Genomic DNA, 27,780 nt, shown 5'->3' on the forward strand with positions numbered 1-27,780 from the left:
TCATGCTTCCTCATTCAATTTTACAGCCTTAAGAAGTTTATCATTATTCTCAGTTGTCAAAATGCTAAGCTGTCCACTGTACTTAAATGCTGACTTTTGTTAATGATCCTCCCTTAATTTTACAGCCTTTAGAAGTTTATCATTCTTTGCTTTCACACTTTCAATTTCCTCCAAAAGTTTCTTTTCCCTTAGCTGGCTCTGCTCTTTTATTTTGTCTACTTTCAGTCTCAGCATGGCAATTTCTTCCTGCAACATGCGATTTTCATGCAAGAGATCTTTTTCTTTCTTATTGGTAAGAGAAACCTAAGTAAACAAAGGGAACTTTTAATTAGCACTCAAGAGAATGATATATGATGATTTCTTCTGAAATTAAAGTATGACATTTATATTTGTATAAGGAAAGAATTCCCATAGTGGATATTTAACTGGAAAAAAGTTGGACAAAACTTCAAATCTAAAAATGTGTAAATTCCAAAAAGTTGAAATACTTATTTAAAGACCATGAAAAATAAGTCACTAGAGGATTTTTAGAATTTCAGAATTGGAAAAGCCTTTCTCTGAATTATAAAAAACACAAATGCATAAAATATAAGATTAATAAGCTTGAGTATATTTTTTAAATTGGGTTTATTCTCTGATATCTAATCTATCAACCACACCATTGTAAGAACCTTAGCTATGCATATATTTGGACAGAAGCAATTTCTTAAAGTTCTTTAAGTTCCTTTTTCTGAAGAAAGTTTTATCAATATACTACTTTTCTAATATTTTTACAGTCAGTTATAAGAATTGCATTTATTCATAACTGTTTAAGCATTGTACCCTTCCACAATGTACATGTAGGCATCTAAACATTGCACTTCTGTTTTAAAAATCCTGTGTGCTTTCCAAAATACATAAAGTTGTCTTTTAAATAAATACACATATTAAAACATTTGAAAATGACTAAAGAAAATACCTCAGAATTCATTTTCTTTTCAGCCACTTCCATCTGCTCTTGTTTACCAGTCAGAATCTCTTGTGATATTCCAGCATTCTGTTCTTCTGAAACTTGCTTCTGGGTATCATTTTGTTCATCACTAGAAGAAATTTTGATTTTCATGAAATACTGGAGGTGTCCCTAAAATGATCTACAGGGCAACATGGTGCCATCAGATGTCATTCACACAATGCATATCTGCACATTAATCCAAGACAAGGCAAAGGGGTCTCACATCTCTTAACCCAGCTCTCCCCAACCATGATGGCACCAGGGACTGGTTTTGTGGAAGGTAATTTTTCTGTAGACCTGAGTTGGGGGATGGTTGCAGGATGACTCAAGCACATAACATTCATTGTGCATATTATTTCTATTATTACTTATATATAATGAAATAATTACATAGCTCACCATAATGTAGAATCAGTGGGAGCCTCAGCTTGTTTTCCTGCAACTAGATGGTCCCATCTGGGGGTGACAGTAGATGGTGACAGATCATAAAGCATTAGATTCTCATAAGGAGTGAACAACCTAGATACCCTGTGTAAGCAGCTTACAACAGGGTTTGAGTCACACTACTATGACAATCCAATGCCACCACTGATCTGACAGGAAGAGGAGCTCAGGCAGTAATGTGAGTGACAGAGAGTGGCTTTAAACAGATGTAACTTTGCTTGCTCACCTGCCACTAGCCTCCTGCTCTGTGGTCCAGGTCCTAAGAGTCCAGGGACTGGTACCGGTCCATGGCCTGGGGATTGGGAAGCCCTGTGTTAACCCATACTTTTTATATTTATTTTTGGGAAACACTTTCCACTTATATTCTTGATTCCTCTGTATTTTATAGACAACTTAGAAATTCCTTTTGGAACAAGACAGGGTCTAATATTGTGTTTTTAACATACAACTTTGAATTAATTTTATCTGTGTATGTGACAGAGATGTGAAATAAAGTAATCATTAATCACTTTTGATTTTACTTTTATTTCATGCATGTTAAGAATAAAACTGGGAAGTCCTAGGCAGAGCAATTGGGCAAGAGAAATAAAGGACATCCAAATTGGAAAAAAGAAAGTCAAATCATCTCTTCACCAATGATATGATCTTATCCCTAGAAAACCCTAAAGACTCCTACAAAACACTCCTAGACTTGATAAATGAATTCAGTAAAGTCTCAGAGGCTACAAAATGTACAAATACCAATGAGTAGTACCACTATACACTACCTACAACCAAGTTGCGAGTCACGTCAAGAACCCAGTCCCTTTGACAATGGCTGCAAAAGAGTAAAATACCTAGGAAAATACGTAACGAAGGAGGTGAGTCAACTATAAAAGGATAACTGGAAAACACCACTGAAGAAAATCAGAGATGACACAAATAAATGAACATACATCTTATGTTCCTGGACTGAAAGCATTGATATTGTGAAAATGATCATAGTGCCCAAAGAAGTCTACAGATCCAATACAATTTCTATCCAAGTACCAATGTCATTCTTCACAGAGTTATTTTAAAAAGCTGCCATTCATGTAGAACCACAACAGAGCCTGAATAGCAGCACACACACCAAGCAAAAGGAACAAACATGTTGGCATCACATGACCTGAAAACTGTAATTATTTTTAATGAGGTAAAAATGCATAAGAATATCACTGTTATTGTACAGAGAAGACAGTGAACAAGAAAAGGAATTTAAAAAGAGAATATCACTACCATATACATATATTAACTGACAAAGAGACTAAAATCTCCTACTGGAGTTTATGTTAGGACTTGAACAAAAGCTTCTAGAAATACCAATAACAGAAACAAGGCAATTAATTTTAAGGAATAAATTATGCAAAGAAATATGTATTTTAAAAAATGTAAATAGATCTTCCTGAGAGCTATTATTAACCAATTCATCGTGACCACAATTTTAAAATGAGGTCTAAAATTCTGGAATATAAAATAGTTTCATTTTGAACATAGTTAATTGAAGGCAACTTTTAAACAGAAAATGTTCAGTTAAAGTTGAGTGTAACTTAGGAAAGAAATGACCTGTACCAATGGTAACAAGAAGCCACCCAGAGCCAGTTTGAAATCTAATCAACCAATCAATGACCACTGGTCTTGCTCACCAACCAATACAGATGTGAGCAGCTTGCTTCTGAAATAGAGCCAAGCAGCAGCACCTGCTCCATCAGAATAGCCAGTGCCGGAGCAGTATTCCTCTTACTATAGGAAGCAAAATATTTCCAACTCTGTCATTTTATTTCAAATACCAAAGGTTCATAATCCCTTGAAAAGAATTTGTAAGTTCATTAAATGTGCCACCCCAATTTTTTTTTTTAAAGCAGGTGGCCAGGTGCAGTGGCTCATGCCTGTAATCCTAGCACTTTGAAGGGCCAAAGTGGGTGGATCACCTGAGGTAAAGAGTTCGAGACCAGCCTGCCCAACAAGGTGAAATTAGTAGTCTCTACTAAAAATACACAAATTAGCCAGGTGTGGTGGCATGGCGCTGTAATCCCAGCTCCTCAGGAGACTAAGGCAGGAGAAATACATGAACCCAGGAGGCGGAGGGTGCAGTGAACTGAGACCCCACCACTGCACTCCAGCCTGGGTGATAGAGTGAGACTCTATCTCAAAAATCAAATCAAATAAAATACTAGTAAAGTTTGCAATTCCTCTGACTCAGTTTACCATAATTACAATTATGATTACAAATAAAAGAATAAATAATGAATAACCACAATATTGGGCTTTTCTCCCTAAATAAAAAAATTAATATAAAGAATGTAGCTTATTATAAAAAGCCAAAACAATTATTAAAATGCATATAATTACCAGACAAAACTAATAGAATGACCCATGTCAAAATTTTAAAGTGAGAATCAATCAAACAACATACCCAGGATAAACTCCATTCACTCATTTAATAAGGATTTATTAGGTAGCTACATCCAATACGCTAGGCCTTTTTCTAGGCAGTGAGGATATAGTAGTGAAAAATAAAATCCTTATTCATGAGAGTGAGATAAACACACAATAACAACAGACAGAGAAGACAAAATATACAGTACGTTAGAGGAGAAAAACTAAAGCAGGAAAATGAAACGTTTATGTGTTTGATGGGGAGGGTGGTAGGAAAGTTGGGATGGTCAGAAAAGTCTCTGCTGAGAAAGGGGATTTCTTTCTTTCTAATACAAAAAACCTTTTATTTGTATATCAAAGACTCTAAGAAATGATGATATAAGGTTAAGAGTGTTGATGTCAAGATACAAATGGATTTGAAGTTAGAGATGATAAATCACTTTGTTTCATTGAACCTTCCCTTGGTTACATTAGAGAGCCTCCCTGGTACACTCCCAGTTGAATCTTAAGCATGATGCGTCTGGGTAGTACATGGTTCTTCCTCAGAAAGTGGTTGTTCCATAATGTGTTTCTTTTTACCCTTTTTCTACTTCTTAGCAGAAAGGAGGTTTTAAATAAAGAACTGAAGGAATGGAAAGAGTAAGCTAGGATGATATCCGGGGAAAAAGCATTCCGGACACAGGGAACTGCCAAGTACAGAGGTGTGCTTGGAGTCTTTAAGCACTAGGGGTAGAGAAGGGATGGCAAGAAGTTCAGTGTGGCTAAAGCAGAGCAAGGGAGAGAATTAGGAGGAAATTTGACACATACTCAGAGTGAAATGGGAGGCAATCAGAAGGGCTGGGGCACAGGACTGACACAATTTGACTTACATTTTAAGTACATCCACTGAGTTAAGAATTGATGAAAAGGGAAGTTTTTAAAAGCCAGGACTATCAATTACCAGTCTATGACACTCATGTAGACTGCAGATGAGGGTGGCTCAGATGTAGAAGATATGACTGGCTTCTGGACATATTCTTCAGGTAGACCTGACAAGATTTACTGAGAGAATAGATGTAAGGTGTCAGAGACGGAGAGAGAGATGAGTCAAGAATGACAACGAGATTTTTGGCAGAGCAACTGGAAGAGTTGCCCTTAACCAAAGTAGGAAAGAATACATGAGGCGTAGATTTCAGGAAGGCCATTAGTAGCCCAATTTTGGGTCTGACAAGTGTGTGATACCCAATAGTTAACCAAATAGAGATATCAAGTAGGCAGGCTCATATGGAAATCTGGAATTAGGGAGAGAGATCTGAGCCAGAGACATACATTTGGAAATCACTAGCATATACACGGTAGAAAAAGTCACGAGGGGCTGGGTGCAGTGGCTCATACCTGCAACCCCAACACTTTGTGAGGCCAAGGCAGAGAGATCACCTGAGGTCAGGAGTTTGAGACCAGGCTGGCCAACATAGGGAAATGCTGTCTCTACTAAAAATACAAAAATTAGCCGAGCATGGTGGCACCAACCTGTAATGCCAGCTACTCAGGAGGCTGAGGCAGGAGAATCACTTGAACCCAGGAGGTGGAGGTTGCAGTGAGCCGAGATCACACCACTGAACTCCAGCCTGGGTGACAGAGTGAAACTCTGTCTCAAAAAAAGAAAAAGTCATGAGAGAGAAGATTGAGGACTGAGCCCTCGGAAAAAACAATGTCCAAATGGAGAAAGATGAGGAGGAGCAAGCAAAAGAGGCCATGATGAATGGATTAGAAAGGCAGGAGGAAAAGCCTGAGGGACTGAGGTCCTGAAAGCCAAGTTGAAGACGCTGTTAGAGAGGAGATGTCCTCCATTGGCTCAAATTCTGCTAACAGATTAAATAAAATGAAGTGTACGAAAAATGTCTAGATTTATTACAGAAAAAAATTAGTGATAATCTTGAGGAAAAACAACGTTGGAGGAGTACTGAAACTGAAGACTTACTGGTGTGAGATCAAGAGTGAATGAAAAGAAAATTGAGTTCATGAGTGTAGACATGTTCTTTTAAGGACATCATACTTAGAAGTCATGGCTGAGAATGTTGTTATTTTCTTCCACAGTCATGGAAAATAATAGACAATTAATTTCTAATTTTATATAACAGGTGTAGTCTTCAAATTTTACATAACAATTATATATTTTAAAAGTTATAAAATTGTACACATGTGGCATTAAAAATGCCAGACTGAGGTGTTAAATTCTTAAAACTATAGAACTAAAAGTCACCTTAAACAATTCTAGATTCCATAAGCTGAATATCACTTTGTTCATGCTTATACATAAAGACCAAGAACCACTAAACGTTTCAAGGAGAGTATTTCTGGCTTGATAAAAATCAGCCAATTCTAGAACAGTTGATACTCATCAAATATACAAAGTAATTGATCACAGTAAACTACTGAGTTCTATTAACAGGAATAAAGTGGCAGAAATGCAGAAAATAGTCTTATGTTATAAATGAAATTTTAAAAATTATATGAAGTCACTGTGGAAAAATGTGGTGTGGTGAATACTGAAATATATCCTTTTCTAAAAGGAAGGATAATGTCACACATGCCGGACACTTTTATGAATAAGAGTTACTGCATTAGTAGCACCTTCCTTTTAGCACAAGGTCAGCACATTAGCACCTGTGGGCCAAATCCCACTGCCTGTTTTTGTAAGTCAAGTATCTTGGAACCCAGCCACGCTTATTCACTCTACAGTTCACAGAGTCAATTAGCTGGGTGTGATGTTGCACACCTGTGGTCCCAGCTAGCAGAGAGGCTGAGGTGGGAGGATCACTAGAGCCCAGAAAGTGGAGGCTGCAGTGAGCCATGATCACAAAACCGCACTCCAGCCTGGGCAACAGAGACCCTGTCTCAAAAATATATATACAGTCTGCAAAGCCTAAAATATTTACTAACTGACTCTTTGCAGAAAAATCTGACCAAATTCTGGTTTAGTAGATGAAAGATCCTTTGATACATTTTAATAAAAGTTTTACCCAATATACTGAAATGTTTATATTAAATATAGATCCCCATACAATCCCTTGGCAATATTCAGATTGAAGATCCAATATTTCAGCACTCAGGCACTGACAACAAAAATTTAATAACTAGCAATCAAGGTACAGTGTCAATGGAGCATGCAGCTTCCATTTGCAACACAGCAGATATTACAAGAATTCTAACAAAATTATCTTAAGATGTGTTATCAAAGCAAAGGTTTTAAATACATTTTAATTGTGAAATAATCCGTATACTCTAGATCTAACCTCATTTGTAAAAAATGGTTCCATACTACATTATTTTCTGGGAATGAAAATTGAGCTATTTCCTATTGGTAAGGATTTGCTTTTAATAATGATAAATTCCTACTGATAAGGATCCATCTTTTGATATAATGATGCTGTAATAAATGTTCTTATATGTAAGTATATACGTAACAAATCTATACAAGTATCCTTAATATACATATATATCCTTACTATGTTATATATGTGTGTGTGAATATGCTACTCAATTAATGTTCGAAATGCATTTACCAACAGTGTACGACATGTCTTTTTCAATGAGACCATTTCCTTTGCAGCAACACAGATGGAGCTGGCGGCCACTATTCTAAGCAAACTAATGCAGAAACAGAAAATCAAATGCCACATATTCTTACTCATTTAGTGGAAACTAAACAATGAGAACTCATGGACACAAAGAGGAGAATAACAGGCAAAAGGGTCTACTTGAGGGTGGAGCATGGCTGGAGAGAGATGACCAAAAAACTACCTTTTGGGTATTTTGCTTATTATGTGGCTGATGAAATAATCTGTAGCCCAAACTTCCATGATACAGTTTACCTATATAACAAACTGCACATGTACCTCTGAAGCTAAAATAAAAGTTCACTAAAACGTAAAGAAATTCCTTTCCCCTCACATTTGCCAATACTCGTTATTTTTCAAATAAATTAATGACTGGAAAAAATGGTAACTCATTTTTTCTGATTTTCATTTTTCTGATTACCAGGCAAGGCTGAATATCCTAGGAAAAATATAAAATTTTTAATCATGAATATTAGCCCAAATTAGGATTAGTTTGACAGCATATGGCTGTCTCCTATTAAATGTTGTCATAGGCTTACCTGTGATACTCTTCATTCTCAGTGTCAGGAAATTGCTGACTTTCAGGTGTTCTGCTCTTGCTTTGTGGAATTAATCCATCATCACCATTGCCAGCAGCGGCATCATTAGTCAGGTTTTCTGGTAATCCCATATTATTACTTCCGTGCTTCTTCATGTCTTCTTCAGCCTTGAGTGGAAGTTTGATATTAAGGATATTCACTTTATTGAATAAAAAGAATCTTTTTGATTGATTTTATCAATTGACTCAGTTTGTCATTATTGTAGTCATTAAAAATATTTCACACTTAAGTTTGATCATATATACAGAACAATTACCCTCTAATTTTAAGATGTAATTATCATATCATTGTAAAGTTTGCTTCATTTCTGCTTGACTGAATAAAACAGAATTTTTCAAAATTCAAAAAGGGCCCTCCTTCATTTTGTGCTTTTATTCCCAATGACTCTTCAGAATCTTATATATGTATTTATCCCATTTGACTCGTGGAAACACACAAATAAAAAGACAAAGATGCAAAATGTGTCTTCTTCTGTCTTTACCACCTAGATCTCACATTAAGCAGTCAGATTTAGAGGATGAGACACTGTGGGGCTTCAGGAATAGAAAGGAAGATTGCCCTTTTCTGCACTGAGATATTCTTCTCCCCCACTGCCGTTGATCATTTTTTTTATTTGGTCCCTGGGATATCAAAAACATGATGGTTCTCACTGAAACATGGGAACCAAAGTTCGCCACAACACAAGGAACACAGTGAAACTGCTGAGGTACAAGCGTGGATGCCCAGAAAATAAGATGTTCCCCAAATTTCACATTCGATAGCCGTACAATTTTCTAGCTGGAAGATACACAGAATAAGAAATTATCTTCTTTAGCCACATTAACTATTGATAATCAGACTAAAACCAAGAAAGATAAAATGATTGATCCAAAGCTCCTAAAGTCGCATGACCTAGCACTTTACGGCACCATTCAGGATTATTCCATAATAATGAAAGAATATCTCTGGGGTTTGTATCTCTTTAAAACTCAATCTACAGAATTCTTTCTGAGTTAAATATTAAATTTTTCACTGATGATTTATGCTACTTACATGATAGGATCATGTGTGCCTATACTTACAACACTTTATTAAACAACATAATGTAAAAATCTAATTCAACAGAAACATTTGAATATAATGGTATACCTCTCTATCACAATCCTTGTTTATTTCTGGTTCTTGAGACATTTCCTGCAAATGCAAAAATAGAAGGTTAATTTGCTTGTTGTATTTCTGTGATGTTTCCTCTTTTGGAATGCATGTTTTAAAAATAATTTTATTTTAAGTAATCAAGTATAGACAATGAAAAATTAGAAAATAATTAAAATTAAAATTTAACTGTTAAAATAAATAATTAATTAAAATTAAAAATTAACTTTTTAATCTACGTTCAGCTACTGCCACATCACTGGCTTCTGACTAACATGAGAAAAATAATTCACCTTAGCCAACCGGAGAAGATAAACATGAACCAGCAAACTTAACTTTGTCACCATTTGTTTGGACTCCACTTAATTTATTACGTGTTAAATCTGCCAAAAATGCATCAGCGGATGATTTGTAGTGTTGCAAAGTCTTCCTCACTTGAAAAGAGTTTACCTCACCAAACCCTAACCAGTGAGCCTCTACAGAGTACTAACTGAATTGTAGGCATGCTTTCAGTTATTAGGAGCTGAAATCAACACCAAACAGAAAGAAATGCAAATTCTTAAATTTTAATTGAAATTATATGTTGTAATATGATAGTGTTGTGTATCTAGTTTATCTGCTTAAGTCCAGTTCTAATATATTCTAATGTGTACTAATGACAGTGGATAAAAATTTTAATAATCTGTACTCATTTTCTGCAACTGCAGTAAGTTCAAATGTTATTGTGTTTCTGCACTAACACCAAAGGTCCCATTCTGCAAGATACGATTCTTGTAATAGGCATTTGGGTTGCTTTTATGACCTGGTTCCCTCCCTGAAGAGAAACGCTGAGGTCAATGAGAGATCACAAGGCAGAATATATCTTTCACCTTGCTATCAGTGACTGCAATATAAAACTGCAGATTTTCAATCACTGGCCATGATTACTCTTCAACCACAAATCCAGCTCAGGGACCATCAGTGTTACATTGTTCATAATTCTATTGCTTAATAATATAATCCAATAATTGATGTTACTTTCTTTATCATGTCAGGGTGTTGTAAGAATAAAAGAACAAAGTTCTGGAATTTCTTTTGCCTCTATTCCAAAAGGAAAGATTACCTATAAGCTAATCAAAAAGGCAGATAAGAATATTTTAAATAAGAATATTGTAAAGTAAGAGTATTTTAAAGTTTATAGTGGTTATGTTTTTTAAGTTAAGTTTCAAATGCTAACTTAGAATCTATTGATTCTTCTGTTAATGAGGTTGCTGAATTTATTAAATTTTATGAATCTATTAAAAAGTTCTTAGAAAAAAGAATCTATTCATCCTCAAAACCTAGTCTGAAAGATAATTTCATTTGGACTACCTAATATTATTAAAGCAAAGAAAACAACATTAAATCAAACATTTAAATGTAAAATTTTCCATGCCTCTGGCTGGCTATTTTCACTGCCTTTAAGCCTTTGTGATTCTTCCTCTGATGTCAGCTTTAAGTCTTGTTCTGTTGAGAAATCCATATATTCAGTTAAAATGAACCACTTAGAACAGTTAAAAACTATTGCCTTTATAAAAATAGATTTAAGACAACATTTTATTTTATCTCATAAATTGAGTGTTTAGTGTTTCATGAAATAGTTACTTAGGAAATCACTCTCTAAGACTTCAACAAACCACTTGGGGAGACGCCTGATGAGATTCACTCACAAATTCATCCACCCAACATAAATGAACAAAACCACCAGAAACACAATTTTAAAATACAGTAGAAACATATAAGGTAACACAGAATGTTGTTCTCCACTTCCTAATCATGAAGCAGTAAATGTAATGAAAAGGAAATTTAGTTTTAAAGAGAAACAAGTTTTCCTGCACTTAACTACTCTGACTCTAAGGATAGTAACAGGCAGGGCCCAGGTAAGGTTGTGTTGACCCTGTCCAAGAAGCCAGAGCCCACAGGTATGGGTCCAGACATCCCAGAGCAAGGTTAAGAAAACAAATTCCTTTACCGTCTCCCCTTCCCCTCAGCATTTACTCATAGCTATTTGTACAAATGTATATATTTTGCAAGTTCTTCTTTTCCTTCAATGTAGTTGCAAAGTCACAAGCTATGCTGAGGTTGCAAAACTTTCACTATATGATTAACTGCCTTTGTTCTGCTTCTGTAAGCTTGCCTTTATAAGCCAGGCTCTGTCTTTGTTCAGGACTCAGCATTTGGATGCAAATCCACTGAACCGGTGTACACCTAAATAAAATCCTCCTGTTTCACCCACTGGGTCTCTCCTGCCTCCTGTTTTCTGCAACAATAGTACCTTATAAATGATTTCCAAAACTACTACTGACACCTTTATTAGTGCACAATGTCTTCCTAATATCTAAAATGTTTCCCTCTACTATTCTGACAAATTTATTTTCTTTTCTTTTTTTTTCTTCTTCTTCTTCTTTTTTTTTTTTTTTTTTTTTTTTTTTTTTTTTTTGAGCCAGGGTCTTTCTCTGTCACCAGGCTGGAGTGCAGTGGCACAATCTCAGCTCACTGCAACCTCTGACTCCCTGGTTCAAGCGATTCTCTTGTCTCAGTCTCCCAAGAAGCTGGGATTACAGGCATGCACCATCATGCCCAGCTATTTTTCATATTTGTAGTAGAGATGACCTTTCATGATTGGCCAGGATGTTCCTGATCTTTTGACCTTGTGATCCACCTCCTCCAGCCCCCCATAATGCTGGGATTACAGTTGTGAGACACAACAACTGGCCTTATTTTCATCTTTTAAAACAATGATATGTGAAGTCTTCCTTGATTCTGCATGTCTTTCCCCAGATAAAAAGGTACCTCCTTCTTGAGGCTGCCTTCTGACTTCACTGATTTTTCTACTGCATCTTTACCACCTGAACTCTACGTTATTCCCCCACATATCTGTCCCCTCTGCTCCAAGACTGCAGAGAACAGTCTTGCACATCATCTTTGTAAAAACAGTCTTTATTTTACTCAGAAATTTCTTATTGAGTCCTGCTACATACATGCTAGGCATTAGGGTTTAAAAACAATGAAAATAAAGCATATCAGGGATGGCTTTTCTAGAACACATGCCCAAGCACAGACTGAAATATTGAGGCTAGCCAGATTAAAAATGGTAGAGGGAAGGAAAGGGTAACAGCATTCCACACAGCAGCAAGAGCAGGAGTGAGGCCTGAAAGAGTGAACGAGTGATTAGGACATTACCAGCAACTCAGTAATGCCAGAGAAAGGGCGCACAGGGAAAAGGGCTAAAGATGGAGAGTGGGGCAGAAGTCAGATTATGAAACCTGATGTGTAATTTTAAGATGCTTGGACATTAATGTTCAAGAGTGATCCCTGGTCCTATCTGCATTTAGAAAAATATCATTTTAATGCCAAAACCAATATTCCTAGTGAGCCAATAGTCATTAAGACAAGGTGACAGATAGCTCTTGTGGACACAGCTGAGATGTTACTATGTAGCAAATTCTCAATAATTCTCATGAGCACTTGGAAAGTCAATTCTATAATAATTCAAAGAAATTATAATCAATCACTTAATATTTGGTTTGGGAAGGTGCTTTCTAAAGTTATAGTGCATACGAATATAATTCATAGTTGTGAATTCAGAGATGTGACAATAAAGCAATGAAACTACACTGTGTTTGAGTCAGTAATCTTCAGATTTCTATCTCGTCTTCCTACCCGGTCTGTAAATTCTAAGTATAATCTTGGTACTCACTCTCAAGTTTATGTTAAATACTAGCCTATAAAAAAACACTCTTTCTCTTACTTCTTTTTGTTATTTATATGTTGCTGTTATTAAAGGAAGAACACAAAAATGCCCCACTGAAGGGATTCTATTTGGTTGCAGGCTACAAGAGGGGAAAAACAGAAAGCATATTTTGCAGAAAATAGTATTTCAGAAATCAGAACTATGACATGAAGTCAAGCAGGGCACTCTAGGACTGAATTTGCTGTGCTTCTTTAATACACTCCTTGCTCTCTTTCTTTTCTGGCAGCCGTGACTCACACAGGTCATGGAGACTATCATTCCCTAAGAGGAACACAATTCTGATATTCATCTTTATCTTTTAAGTTCACCTATCCCAATTCTGTGTTCTGTGGATGCCAACTTTCGGTCACTGATGGTGATACACATGGACAGTTTCATCAACTTTCAGATTCTTTGATCTTTGATAAGTCTTGTTACTGAGAGTCAAAGTAGTAGGATGTGTTATAAATGCTGGTTATCCAATTACCTACTCAAAATATACTACATGAATATTCCATTAAACATGCATAGGAAAAAAATGGTCATTCCTGCTGACCTGCAGCTCTTTGCTCTTCTGTATTCACCAGAAAATTTCCTACTCCTTCCTCATGTCCAGGTTAAATACTAGTGTACGACCTGGAAACCTGTAAATCATCTGACATTTCTCTCGGTCCCCCAAGCCTTTCTCATTCAATTATCACTAAATCATATGGACTATACCTCTCTTCTGCCTCTGCTTTATATTCCCACTGCCACTGGGAACATAAACTTTACAAAATGGCTTCTATTTAAAAGAAAACCGTCAACTACTAATGTTAGTTCTTACATGAAAAAATTAAGCAAAACAAATAAAAAGGCATAACACCATAAAAACAAAGACCAACATATTAAAATGAGTTACTGAGATTCCTAACTTTATTCCACCATGGATGGGTGAAAACCTTATAATACATTGATACTAGTCCAAGGACGTGTGACGAAAACTATAGCTGACTATTGCAAAAGCTTCCTTTGTCTCCTGGTTTCTTTCCATGGTAACCTTCCACCAATCCCAGGAAACTATAGGCCACAGTCCAAATTAAATCTGCCTTATGGTTTGTAAATAAAGTTTTAAAGGAGCTCAGTCATGCCTGTTTGCTTACATAGAATCATGGTGGCTTTCACTCTACAACAGCAGACAACAGCAGGGGTAAGTAGTTATGACAGAGACCACATAGTCTAAAATATTTCCCACCTGGTCCTTTACAGGAAAAGCTTGCTAACCCATTTTACACCATAACCAGAATGCCTTAATACTCACATTTAATCTTGTGACTCCCCTGCTCCCATGTCTCCAATGAGCCCCTGCAGCAAACATTGTCGACTCCCTACCAATAGCCATTCCTTATTCTTTCTTGCAGAAGAAACACAAGTCTATTGGGATGTTTATTATCCGAATCTCCCTCCTCAGCCTTAGAAAGGGAAACGTTAATTCTAAGCTAATCACATATTTGCATTCCCAGTGCCTGGTTTGGGAATGAGCAGGTAGTGTAACACAGCCAATGAAATGTTACAGGAAGCCCCTTGTGTACTTCTAAGTTTTCTCCCTGTTTAGAAAACACAGGTGAAGAAAAGAAGCCCTTGAGATGTTGTGTTGTGAGAACAAGATGTTTGGAGCTGTTGCAGATTACCCAACCATGAAAGGAGACATGAATAAAACACTGTCCACAGCACAGAAAGAGGGACAAGAGGGATCCCTAGGATATCACTGAACAAACAAAACAACTCTGGTTCCTACTGTTTTCACCACTGCTCATCAGTATTTGCAGTCCAAAGCATTCTACCTGGTAAACTTCCCATGGCCCACAGGATAAAATCTACTCATTTCTGTAGTATTAAAAAGTCTGTCATAAACTTGCCTTACCTAAGTATTCACCTCATTCCCAACCTCTGGTATCTCACACTTTTGGTGCTAGCAGAACTGAACTGCTCAGAAACCCTGCAAAGTTCACTCAAGCATCTTGTCTTTTGCACTTGCTGCCCTTCCTGCCAAACAGGCAATCTCCTTAGATGTTCCTTCTGGCCAACACACAATCTTGTTGCATGTTTCTTCTGTCAAACATTATTCTTCTGCTTCTTTCCCTAGAAAAATTCTTCTCACTCTGCATGCTTCCCTTGAATCATACCTACTTTTTTTTTTTTTTACGAAAACTTTTCTTCCTCATCACTTATGTCTGGCACATAATCAATATATAATAAATTATAAGCTTCCAGTGGGCATCTAGCACACAGTAAGAACTGAATAAAGTAGTAAAATAAAAAAATAATGACAATGATAATAACAAACTCCTGTCTGTATTTTTAATTGTGTTCTATTGCATTAGAAAAATGCTTAGTATCTAAAAGACATTCAATAGTTATTTGTTAAGTGAAGTGAAAACATAAATGGAAATATTTTCTTTGTAAATTCTATTGAAAAAGCACAGAAATGAAATAGAGACAGCTCTATTATGAGTACCTTAAGGATCAAAACTACATCTGCTCCATCTTTATCTCCTGCAACTTATAAAACCAAACTTATAAAAGTTCTTTGATAAATTGATGGCTAAATTAAAGGTGTTCTCATATCGTTTGGGTTATACAATGTATTAGGTGTCCACAACCAGGTAGCATACTAGCATTTTTGTTATTGTGAAACATTTTTCTAATTTTATTATAATCTCCTGAGCCTAGAGTTGAGAAATTTGTATATTTATTATGACAATCTTTTGGCAAATGGTAGCAGAGCATTTGTTCTAACAAAATTGCTGTTATCATGACAACTAACCAGCAGGTAGAAGAGCACATCTTCCTCCAACAAAGTAAATGTGTCTCTTTCCAACTTCAAATGAGGAAGAATGAAGTCAGTAATAGTGAGACCTTGTTGGGACAAGCATATGTAACATAACTTTGCTCCAGCATTCTTTTGAGATCAAAAGTTCCTTACTTTTACTTTTTTATCTATGGTAGGACCACCCAGAGCAGGGGTCCTCAACTCCCATGCTACAAACCGGTAGCAGTCCATGGATTATTATGAACCCATGGATTATTATGAACCACACCACACAGGAAGAGGTGAGCAGTAAGCAAACCAGGGAAGCTTCACCTGTACTTACAGCCAACCAATAATAATGGCTCATATTATTGCCTGAACTCTGCCCCTTCCTAGATCAGTGACAGCACTAGCTACTCATTGGAGCATGAACCCTGTTGTGAACTGCCCACCCGAGGGATCTAGGTTGTGTGCTTCCTATGAGAATCTAATGCCTGATGATCTGTCACTGTCTCATGTTGCCGCCAGATGAGACCATCTAGTTGCAGAAAAACAACCTCAGATCTTCCACAGATTCTACATGATGGTAAGTTGTATAATTATTTCATTATATATTACAATGTAATAATAATATAAATAAAGTAGCACAATAAATGTAACATGACTGAATAATCCTGAAACTATCCCCACCTTCCCCCAGCCCATAGAAAGACTGTCTTCCACAAAACTGGTCCCTGGTACCAAAAAGATCAGGGACAACTGACCTAAAGTAATTCACTATCACAAGGGTTACCTGGATTGCTGTTTTCAGAAGAGATTTTTAGCATCTGTTTTTCTTCGTAGTCAGAAAGTAATTGGCAAATTCTATGTATAAAAATGTAATAAACCAAATTACTATTTTAATACTGATGTAAAACACTTACCAAATGTAAAATTCTTAGAGTATTTCAAACAATATCATAATATCAGAACTTAACAGTATTATCCCATCCACTTATGAGTACATTCTACAAACTTCTCTTGAAGCTTCTAAGTAAAGAAGACAAAAATGTAGGGTGAAATGTTCATAAATCGAGAGCAGTGTGACCCAGTAAATTAGCTTGCATTAGCATGACATAATAGAAAGCGTTCCAACTCTGCTTAAGTCCTAGCTCCATAATGAACAGCTGCTATTTGTTCTTGGATGACTTGCTTATCTTCTTCAACAAAGTGAGGACTTTGCTACCTTCTTTCACTAGGTTGTTACAAAGATTTAACAAGATAACATTTTTTAAATGCTCAGAGAAATAGTAAAGCAAAGTAATAATCTGTTCCTAAACTGTAACTAAAATTATCTTGGAATCCCAAATAAAACCCAATGCATATTTTGTTCATAGGTTCTAATATGCAAATGTTATATGCTTCAAAAATTTGTGCTGCTTCCTTATACAACGCAGCAACAGAAACAAGGGAAACATCAGAATGACTGGAATGTCCTTTTTATTCTCCTCCTTCTGAATTGATAAAAGGGACTGTCTTCCTTGGATTTAGTGAATCCCTTCAGTTATTGAAAAATTCAAGGAGTATGTAGGAAATAGTCTCCAGAAGACAGTACAAGGTTTTCTGTTAAGCTGGACATTTCAAGACTCAAATAACTAAACAGAAAAATGAAAGATATGACACTGTTTTTTAATCCCATCCATAGGTGTTATACTTGGATGAAATGAACAATGTTGGGATCTCTAAGTATCAAGGTCTTAAAAGTCCTGAGATAAAGAATCCTGTATCCATTGGTGCTTCTAAATCGTCTTGCTTTTTTTGTGATTTCTTGCTGATGCAGGGGACTAACTGACTGCCACTCTAAAACTAGCTGAACCGCACTATGACATCTCACCTGATATGTAAGATGCTATTGTTATAATTATTTTAAACCTCAATTTAGCATTAACTCGCCTTTTAATGTAAACACTTACACATTATGATGACTAGAAACAGCATAGTCTCTGGCTGTCTGTCCAGATAGATCTTTAGAAGAGACATCAATATTTTGCTCGAGTAGAAGGCTGACTATACTTGCTGATCCACAACGTACAGCAAGTATGAGAGCATTTCTAAAATGACAGAGATAATTTCTCCCTTAGGAACTGTAATAAACTTATTTTAAAAGCTAATTTGATATACTTTATCAACTTAACATCTTACCTGTCCATACAGAATTAAAGATTTACATGCACTAAAACACACAAGCACTTGGGTGCTTAAGTGTTCATCTTTGTAAAATACCAACAAGGTTTAAAGGAAGGGACAACAAGGAAACCTCTTATCTCGGTGAGGTATTGGAAAGTAGAAGACATTAATTTAAAGTCTTTCAATGGGCAAAAAACAATGCTAGGGCCACTTATCTGAAGTGGACAAAGTTATAAGTGAAAATTTCCTTACGGCTTCCCTAGATTGATATGCTGTAATAGAAAATCAGCTAGAGGGTAAGATAAGTAAGACCTCTCTGCTTGCTGAAAGCAGTAATATTAATAATAATGGTAAGAATAGTCATAGGAGTTTCAGTTAATGATGCCAATAAGCATGTGCTAGGCACTGAATTAAATGCCATATATATCTTCCTTACTTATGCACAATCAATTTGAAGGATATATTCTCCTACTTTTCATATATGACAACACATTTGGTGGTAAATAAGATTCCCAAGGTCACACACTTACCAAGTAAGAAAGCTAGGGATTAAACCCAGTCTTGTGTGAATCCAAAGCCTAGCTCTTTTCTCTTTATCACCCACCTACGGCTTGCCTTCATTAAAGGAAAAGTGTATCCACTTAAAACTATCTTCACTCCCTCTCTCCATACCAATTAAAAATAAAACCATCAAAATACACTGGAAATAAAAAAGGAAAAGCTGTTGGACCCACAGTATGTGGGAATAGCAATTAATTGTCAAGTAGGGATAAGCTAACATTAATATTCTTCAAACAAGGCAACTTAAAGCAGAGTCATTGAATAGAAAAAAGGATTTTCAACTCCTATTTATGTTTCATGCAGCATATTTAGCAGAAAAGCATATAAGACACAGAGGTTAAAAACTACTAGAAAAGGTTAAGAAGTTCAATACTGGGTCATAAAGTAAACTAAAAGCTAAAGTTCACATTTCATAAAATTAACATGAAATCCCTTTAACTAACATAATCTCATCTAACCAAAAACATCATACAACAAATAACATCAGTCAATACAATAAGAGAAGATGAATCCTACTAAAACTGTTCTTCATGTTGCCCAGTCCAAATAATTGTTTTTCTACTTAACTGATTTGTGTTGATACTCATCACTATGTCCCAATAAGTATAATTTAATCTTACTAATTTATTATTTATGACTTGAGTGACTGCTATCAATCTCGAACAACACACAGATTAAAAGAAATAACTATACCTTCCACATCTGTCACGTGCACTTAAATTAGCTTTTTTCTTGATTAAAAATTTCACCACTTGCTGTTTTTGTCCATGTACACCAAGCAAAAGTGGTGTGAGGCCATGCTGTAAAACAATATAAAACAAAAACAATATGTAATTCAAAAAATTACCTATTTCTCAGCTGAACTGGAAACTTTATATAAGATCCCGTGGACTTACACTCATAGAAAGTAAATCAAATGTAGCTGCTTCCATCTTACTCTTCTGTGCTTTCCCACATGCTGCTGCTTCCCTTGGAAACACCCCTTCGCTGCCTGACCACATCAACTCTGATCATCTCAAAAACTCACTTTCAACATTTACTGCTTCTAAGACTCTTTGCTTCTAACCCAGCATTTGGCATGGCACTTTTGGATGACGATTTTTTTTCCATTTAAACAAAGAGCTTCTTGAGGGCAGGGGATGTATCTTTTATCTCTATATTATCCAACCCTAAGACAAAATTCTTGTGTATAAAGCAAGAATTTGAATGTAAAATATTTCTTTAGTTTCACGTTTTACCAAAAGTTCAAGCTCCAATGTGCAATAAAAATTGCTATTAATACTCCTACTGCCCATTTGAAGAATTTTTCCATTCATTCATTTAAAATCTATTTGTATTTACTTTTTCCAGATTGTTAACTAAATCATCAGTTCATAGGATTACTGAAACTAACAGAATTCCCGTCTGTATTCTTAATAACTCCATGGTTTTTAGTGTTTAAACCTGCCATCTTGATTATGTCAAAGCTCTGCAAACATAAGAGACATAATGGATAGTCCACAATACAGCTTCAATTGATTAAAAAAAAGGTTTAGAATTTGCTACAATTCTAATTGAGAAAACTCTGCTCTTAACAATGACTTACTGACCTAAGCACTTGAATAACTGAACAAAGAGACACAAAATCCTGAGAGGGCCGTTCTCTACTTAATGAAAGACTACTCACTGCAAATTTCTAAAGACCTTCTGAATGGCAGGGAATAACTGAAGGTATAAAGGAAAAGGTATTATTCCGTAAGCTGATAGTGCCAATAATATTCATTTTAATGTCTCATCCACATATAAAAGTCAGACTTGGCCAGGAATGGTGGCTCACACCTGTAATCCTAGCATTTTGGGAGGCTGAGGTGGGTGATTCACTTGAGCCCAGGAGTTCAAGGTCAGCCTGAAAAACATGGCATTAACCTCATCTCTACTAAAAAACAAAAAAAAAAACAAAAAACAAAAACAAAAAAAAAACACTGAGATTGGAGAACCACCTGAGCTTGGGGAGGTCAAGGCTGTGGTAAGCTGTGATCACACCACTGCACTACAGCCTGGGGAACAGATTGAGACCCCATCTCAAGAACAAACCAAAAAAAAAGTTAGATTAATGTTATTGGAAAGGAAAGATTGAAAGGAATTAGCACATGTGCAACTCCAACTCTTCTGGAAATATCTTAAGTTTCTGAGACATAAGAATTTACATATTACACTTATGTATTCATGGTTCTTAAGCAGAAGTGTATCCAGATTTTGAGAAATTTGTTGTTGTTGTTGTTGTTGTTGTTAGAGACAGGGTCTCATTATGTTGACCAGGCTAGACTCGAACTCCTGAGCTCAAGCAATCCTCCCACCTCAGACTCCCCAGTAGCTGGGACTACAGCCCTGCAACACCACGCCTGGCTTCAAGGAAACATTTTTAAATGTACATATTAGACTTACTCTATCAAAACCTTCAGGGGAAAGCCTAGACTTGTGGATTATTTAAAAATTTTCCTGAGGTAACTGGAATGCACAACTCTAGCTGGAATCTAGTACAATAGATGATTACTTCAGTCTCAGCGCTCATCCACATAACCAATTCCCTTTATCATTTGAGGATTTGGCCAAAAAGAGGAAAGAGTAGGAGAGAGACTCATTTGCTGAAAACATCACATAATTTTCCCCAGTAAGAGTAGAACAAGGTCTAGTAAACTCAAAATCCAACCTGATCTTGCTCCTTATAAGCCCCTTATCACCCACCTTCCCATCAAGATATTCTAGAGTTGAAAGCAGAGTTGAGACTCCAATTGGCCATTTTTACCAGAATAGGACACTAAGTCAGTTAATTACTTGTCGTTCCCTCTGCTCAAGTGTTTCCCACTACATTACCACCTATTCACTGCCTATCTGGATCCTCAGAGGCTTCCTGAAATTGATCTCTAAGCAGTTTACAACCCACTAACTCCCTCTCCCAAACTGAAAACTGTCATTCTCTAAAATTGAAAAGAACCTTGTCTCACCATACAAAGGAAACAAATGAATGATCAACAGCAACACACACACACAGAAAACCTCTTCATGGTCTTTCCCTCCATTACCCAATTTCCAAATTGGCCTTGATATTTCTGATTGCTGTCTTTTTCCCTTTCCGCTTCTGCCTCATGTGCAATCAGAAATATCTTAAGACTTGTCACTGAGAAAAAGACTTGTCACTGAGAAATCCATCACCTCATATCTATTACTGTTTTTTTTTGTTTTTTTTTGGAACTTGCCAAAGGGGCAGGATTACTATTCACTGAACTCTGTTTGAGTTTTCTTGGAGTTTTAATGTAAAACCTATTTCCAGGGCAAATTTTGTCATTTTACATTTATTAGGGGAAAAAAAAGCTGGCATAAAAAAAAAAACAAAGTATTACCTTATACAAATTCAGTGTTTTTTTAAAAAAACATAAACCACAAGAGCATTAAAAAAAAAAAAAAAACTGTACCCTCGAATGCTTCTTTAAAAGTAACAATATTTAAAATAAAGTCTTAGATAATTAACTCATTTCAAACTATTTTCATTCAGGTTATGCTTGAGCTTCCAAATATGGAAAACTGGCCCTTACCCAGGTCAACGTTAAAATGAATGCATTTCAGTATTTTGAAGATGAAATTGGTAGACCCATACCTTGTTTTTTGATTCAATATCAGCACCGTATAAGAGCAGTGCTTTCGCCATTAATTTATCTTCATTGTAGATAGCATAGTGTAGAGCAGTATTTCCATACTCATCTGGAATATTTGGATCAGTGCCATGTTCCAGCAACATTAATGCACATTCATCTTCTTGGCATTGTACAGCCTGTCAGTATTAGACCAAAAATAAATTATAAGTCCTGAGAATTAAAAGTAACATTCCACAGCTTTCACCAACTAGTTCCATTTAAATGAGAAAACTCATTTTTATGCTATGTATTGAAATCAAAGCCATCTCATGCTGATATAGTTGACTACTGCATACCTTGATCAGAGCTGTCCTCTTTTTGTTGTCAAGGACATCAAGTTGACATCGTCTGTCCAGCAGGAGTTTTACTATTTCTGAATTCCCATTGGCAGAGGCCAGATGTAGAGCAGTCCTATGAGAGTGAGAAGACTTTTTAGGAAATTGTAGTGCACTATCTACAGCTACATCAATGATTCATGCAATAGCAAACACAGAAAGCCTGCTATTACTCTGCCTTCAAAACAAACTTAATTTCCCTTTGAAGAAAGCACACTACTTATTACCTCATGACTCACTGTATGAATGAAAGAGCAGCCTATTTGAATAGGAAGACCAGAGCCCTTGAATGGCATTCAACGTGGGCTGGAATCCTACTTGAAGCTCTGATGCTTCCCAGCTGTTGCTTACCTATTTTGGCTCTCAATTTCCTCATCAATAAAATGGGAATGAAAAGAGTCGATTTCTCAGAGGAAACCACAGTAATGCTTAAATAAGACTCTACACGAAAGATATAGAATAGTTCCTAACACAAATAACAGCTCAGTAATTGTAAGATATTATAATTTTTACTAATACCACTAAAGACAACATTTGAATTCAATGAGATGATACAATTATACCTACACTTTCAGGTATGTTTTAAAGATTACAGGTAACGATGTATTTTAGTGATTCTAAGATGATCATTGTCTCTATGTTTCACCATTTCTCACACTGAAATACCACTTATAATTCATGATTTACTATAACTATAATTGGCAGCATTTAAATAATTCTCTTATTGAGACATACAATAATGGGGCATCATACAATCACTGGTGCCTTACATTAAGTAGAATATGTTACAATATAACACGTCTGGGGCGGTTCCAGTCAGATGACTAGCATTTAGATAAATTTTAGTTCTTAAAAGAAGTATGGAATAAGAGGGCTGAGGTGAAAACACAAACAAATTTCTAAAATAATCTATTTCTTACTTTGGTTTTCAAAAACTTTAAGCCAAAGAAAGCTTGAAATTCAAATGAATGGCATGGGCTCATTTTTATCAATACTTAGATTTATACAATGTATGTACATTAGATATTTCCAATCATTCATATTAGGATTTAAGACTGTTATAATTCTTATCCTTTTAAAATGAATTTATGAAACTATTTGTGGAGCTTTTTTTCAACGTTTACTTTCAGGGGTACAGGTGCAGGATGTGCAGGTTTGTTACATAGGTAAAAACGTGTCAAGGGGGTTGGTTGTACAAATTATTTCACTACCCAGGTGTTAAGCCCAGTACCCATTAGTTCTATTTCCTGCTTCTTTCCCTCCTCCCACCATTCACCCTCTGATAGGCCCCAGTGTGTGTCGCTTTCCTCTAGATGTCCGTGCGTTCTCATCATTTAGCTCCCACCTATAAGTGAGACCGTGCGGTATTTGGTTTTCTGTTCCTGTATTAGTTTGCTAAGGATAATGGCCTTCAACACCATCCATGTCCCTGCAAAGGACATGCTCTCGTTCTTTCTTTTATGACTGCATAGTATTCCATGCTGTTTGTGTGCCACATTTTAGTTCTTAAAAGTACTAAAACAGTCTTTACCCAAGACTTATACATTTTCAGAAGGGTAGTTGAGGGTTATCTTTTACTATTGTCTACCTTCAGAAATGCTTTTGTTTGAAAGGAGGGAAGAAAAGTTTCAATTGAGATTACCTCCTAATGCCCCAATTTTAAATCTCTCAACTTGCTCAGGCCCAGCAGGTAAATATGAAGTTTTCAAAGACGGAAGGATCCTGAGAGATGGTAGAATATGCCTTCCACATAATAGGTGTCTGGCTTATGTTTGATGACTAAACGGATTGAAAGAATGCATAAACACAGCTTGGGAGTTCAATATTTTTAAAGAATGCTCCTGTTGAGTAGAGCAATACATTTACAATAGTAATGGTCATTTATATTTGCTATTTTAGTTTTCATAAATATATAACTAAAATAAAATAATTAATTCATACCTTTCACACATGTTTATATATATAATGAAAAGATAATTTTATAATAAAATGTATATACAATAAAATCTACAGGAACAGGTAAACAGAAACCCTCTACTTCTCAACAGGGTAAAAGTTCACAGAAGATAGCTATCCACAGGAATAAAAATAAATAATAAAATGTGAGACATTATTTGTATCTATGCAAGTAGCATATTTCTTCTCTTTCCAAGGATTATTTCACTACTAGTGAAATTTAACTAAAACTTTTCAGATATTCATTGCAGAAATCACAGATAAGAGAAAGGGAAGAACTTCACTTACAAATCCCCAGAAATAAGTTTGATTATGTTTTCTACATGTTTTCAGGTAACACAAGAGCAGATTCTGTTTGTGTAGGTGTATAACAAACTGATTTTTTCCTCACTTGATATAGCAAAGCACATCTTTGCACAACATATCTCTGTATCTACTGACACCTTCAATGGTTACATGTTATTCCATCCTATGGATGCACTGAAATTTTTTCATAAAATCTTTATGTGAGCTCTTCTCAATACACTGCTATTTTAAGCAATACTAAGAAAAACATATGTGTCTATTTCATATAGATATTTCAGTATAATAGAGTTGATAGGTAAAAGGCATACACATTTTTAACATGTGGTTCTTATCATCGAAGTGTGTTAGAAAAGTTGCAGCAGCTTAAACTTTCAGCAACTACATAAATACCACTGTTCTTCACCCTCACAAACTTGGTGGATAGAAGACAGTATTTCATTCCTTTATTTATTTATTTTTATTATTAATTTATTTATTTATTTTTGAGATGAAGTCTCATTCCATGATCCAGGCGGGAGTGTAGTGGTGCAATCTCAGTTCACTGCAACCTCCACCTCCCTGGTTCAAGCAATTCTCCTGCCTCAGCCTCCTGAGTAGCTGGGATTGCAGGTGCATGCCACCATGCCTGGCTAATTTTTTGTATTTTTTAGTAGAGACGGGGTTTCACCATGCTGGCCAGGCTAGTCTCAAATTCTTGACCTCGTTATCCACCTGCCTTGGCCTCCCAAAGTGCTGGGATTACAGGCGTAAGCCACCGCGGCCGGCCTTTCATTCCTCTTCTAACTTCAATAGAAAACAGTATTTCATTCCTCTTCTAACTTAAATTCCTTCTCTTACCAGGAACACTACGTTTCCTATGTGCACAGGTCACTGGTAGATATGCAAAAAAGTACCTTGCCCAATCTTAAATTGAGCTTATTTTATTATATCTGCATATATATGCTTGGTTCAGTGGCTCAGGCTTGTAATTTCAGCACTTTGGGAGGCTGAGGCGGGTAGATCACAAGGATAGGAGTTCAAGACCAACCTGGCCAAGATGGTGAAATTCTGCCTCTATTGAAAATACAAAAAATTAGCCGGGTGTGGTGGCGGGCACCTGTAATCCTAGCTACTCAATAGGCTGAGGCAGAGAATTGCTCGAACCCGGGAGGCGGAGGTTGTAGTGAGCTGATATTGCGCCACTGCACTCCAGCCTGGGCAACAGAGTGAGATTCTGTCCCAGAAAAATAAATAAATAAATAAATAGTTGCATATATAAATAGGCTTTTGTGTTTTCTTCTGGTATTTTTCTCCTTTTGTATATTTAAAAATTTTAATCTATACTCCAGGAACTTACTTTTGTGACATAAAAATCTAGCTAGTTTTCTCCAAACAGCATGCATTTCATTTATTAATGATTAATCTTGCTTTATCAATATGAAACATCACCATTATCAAGTGCTAAATTCTTACATATATTTGGGTATTTCTGGATTTCCTATTCTGTTCTATTCATTGATATTTTTTCAGTTGTTAGTAAACAATTTGTGGAAATAACACATTCACATTTTGATATCTGGAAAAGCAAGTCTTTTTCCATTCTGTTACAAAAAATTAACTTATTACAGCAATAAAATACAGGATGTGCAGTGTAAAAATGCTAAAACTTTGCTATTTTTATTTGGCTTACGTAAAAGTGATAAACACAGAAAAAGCTCACATCTTAAGAAAAATGAATCTTCCTATTCAAGGATACAAACCATCTTCCCATTTCAGTTTCCTTGTAAGGTTCCTCAGTAAAGGACATATTTACATAGGGTACATTGATATTAAATCCATATTGGATTTTATTTGAAAAATATTTAGCCCAGAAGTTGATATATTATGGGACTTAGTTCTCAATATACACCTTTCTATAATGTATAGAACATTGTTTTAAAATGTGTACATTAAAAATAATCTGCTGCATCGACTTGATTTTGCGAGTTAAGTCACTTTCATACAGTCTATTAGTGTTCTATAAGGGAAATTATAATCGGATAGGAAATCAGCTAAAGTTTTGTTTCTGTGTTGCTGTTCATAAAGGGCCTGTGCCCTGACCTCTCTGAGGTTTCCACACCCAGGGTGGTGTGGGGCCTGCGGAGGAACAGAAAGCCAGGACCCCCATCCCTCCAGGGGCGTATGCCCCCATCATCCCCCCACGTCCCGCCTCCTCCCAGCCCAGGCCCGGTTACCTCTTTTGTTTGTCCGTCTTGTTCACGTCAGTGTCCCTGAGCATGACGATGAGATCCTTTCTGGGGACTTTACCCCACCAGGCAGCTCTGTGGAGCTTGTCCAGATCTTCTCCACGGACGTGGTACCTGGGCTCCATGAAGGCGCTGTCGTTGTAGTCTTCCCAAGCTTCCACGTTGCTCTCCCCGGGCCCCTTGCAGCTGGGGACGTGGTACCTGGGCTCCATGAAGGCGCTGTCATCGTAGTCTTCCCAAGCTTCCACGTTGCTCTCCCCGCGCCCCTTGCAGCTGGGGACGTGGTACCTGGGCTCCATGAAGGCACTGTCGTGGTAGTCTTCCGAAGCTTCCACGTTGCTCTCCCCGCGCCCCTTGCAGCAGGGGACGTGGTACCTGGGCTCCATGAAGGCGCTGTCGTCGTAGTCTTCCCAAGCTTCCACGTTGCTCTCCCCGCGCCCCTTGCAGCTGGGGACGTGGTACCTGGGCTCCATAAAGGCGCTGTCGTCGTAGTCTTCCCAAGCTTCCACGTTGCTCTCCCCGCGCCCCTTGCAGCGGGGGAAGCAGTGGCAGCACCACTTGGCCATCTTGCTCCTAAGTGTCTTCATAGCAGAGGCATGGTGGTCCCCAGAAGTGCCCACGTTGCTCTTGCCGCTCCTCCTGCAGCAGGGGAAGCAGTGGCAGCACCACTTGGCCATCTTGCTTCTAAGTGTCTTCATAGCGGAGTCGTCCTGGTCTCCAGAAGCACCCACGTTGCTCTTGCCGCTCGCCCTGCAGCAGGGGAAGCAGTGGTGGCACCACTTGCCCATCTTGCTCCTGAGACCAAATGGCTTCTTCACAGCGGAGGCAGCGGGTATTGAAGAAACCTCAGCCACCAT

At 36.8% G+C, this 27,780-nt stretch overlaps 1 protein-coding gene across 3 annotated transcripts; it reads right to left on the bottom strand.

Moving 5' to 3' along the window:
• On the bottom strand, positions 1–27,780 carry LOC102126088 (POTE ankyrin domain family member B). Of its 3 annotated transcripts, none has more exons than XM_065522637.1 (13): positions 27,537–27,780; positions 26,912–27,077; positions 22,398–22,512; positions 22,065–22,238; positions 19,124–19,230; positions 17,656–17,793; positions 16,497–16,567; positions 10,576–10,646; positions 9,159–9,203; positions 7,971–8,137; positions 959–1,079; positions 157–303; positions 1–48 (listed from the first exon to the last, which is right to left on the bottom strand). In XM_065522637.1, exons 1-13 carry the CDS (start codon positions 27,778–27,780, stop codon positions 1–3), a joined length of 1,614 nt encoding a protein of 537 aa, XP_065378709.1. The 3 variants fall into 3 exon arrangements, with proteins under 3 accessions (XP_065378709.1, XP_065378708.1, XP_065378707.1); XM_065522636.1 differs by having other exon boundaries at positions 26,912–27,037; positions 27,386–27,780; XM_065522635.1 differs by having other exon boundaries at positions 1–27; positions 127–303; positions 26,912–27,037; positions 27,386–27,780.

The sequence above is a fragment of the Macaca fascicularis genome, chromosome 10 (genome assembly GCF_037993035.2).
Source record: "Macaca fascicularis isolate 582-1 chromosome 10, T2T-MFA8v1.1".
Classification (NCBI taxonomy): domain Eukaryota; kingdom Metazoa; phylum Chordata; class Mammalia; order Primates; family Cercopithecidae; genus Macaca; species Macaca fascicularis.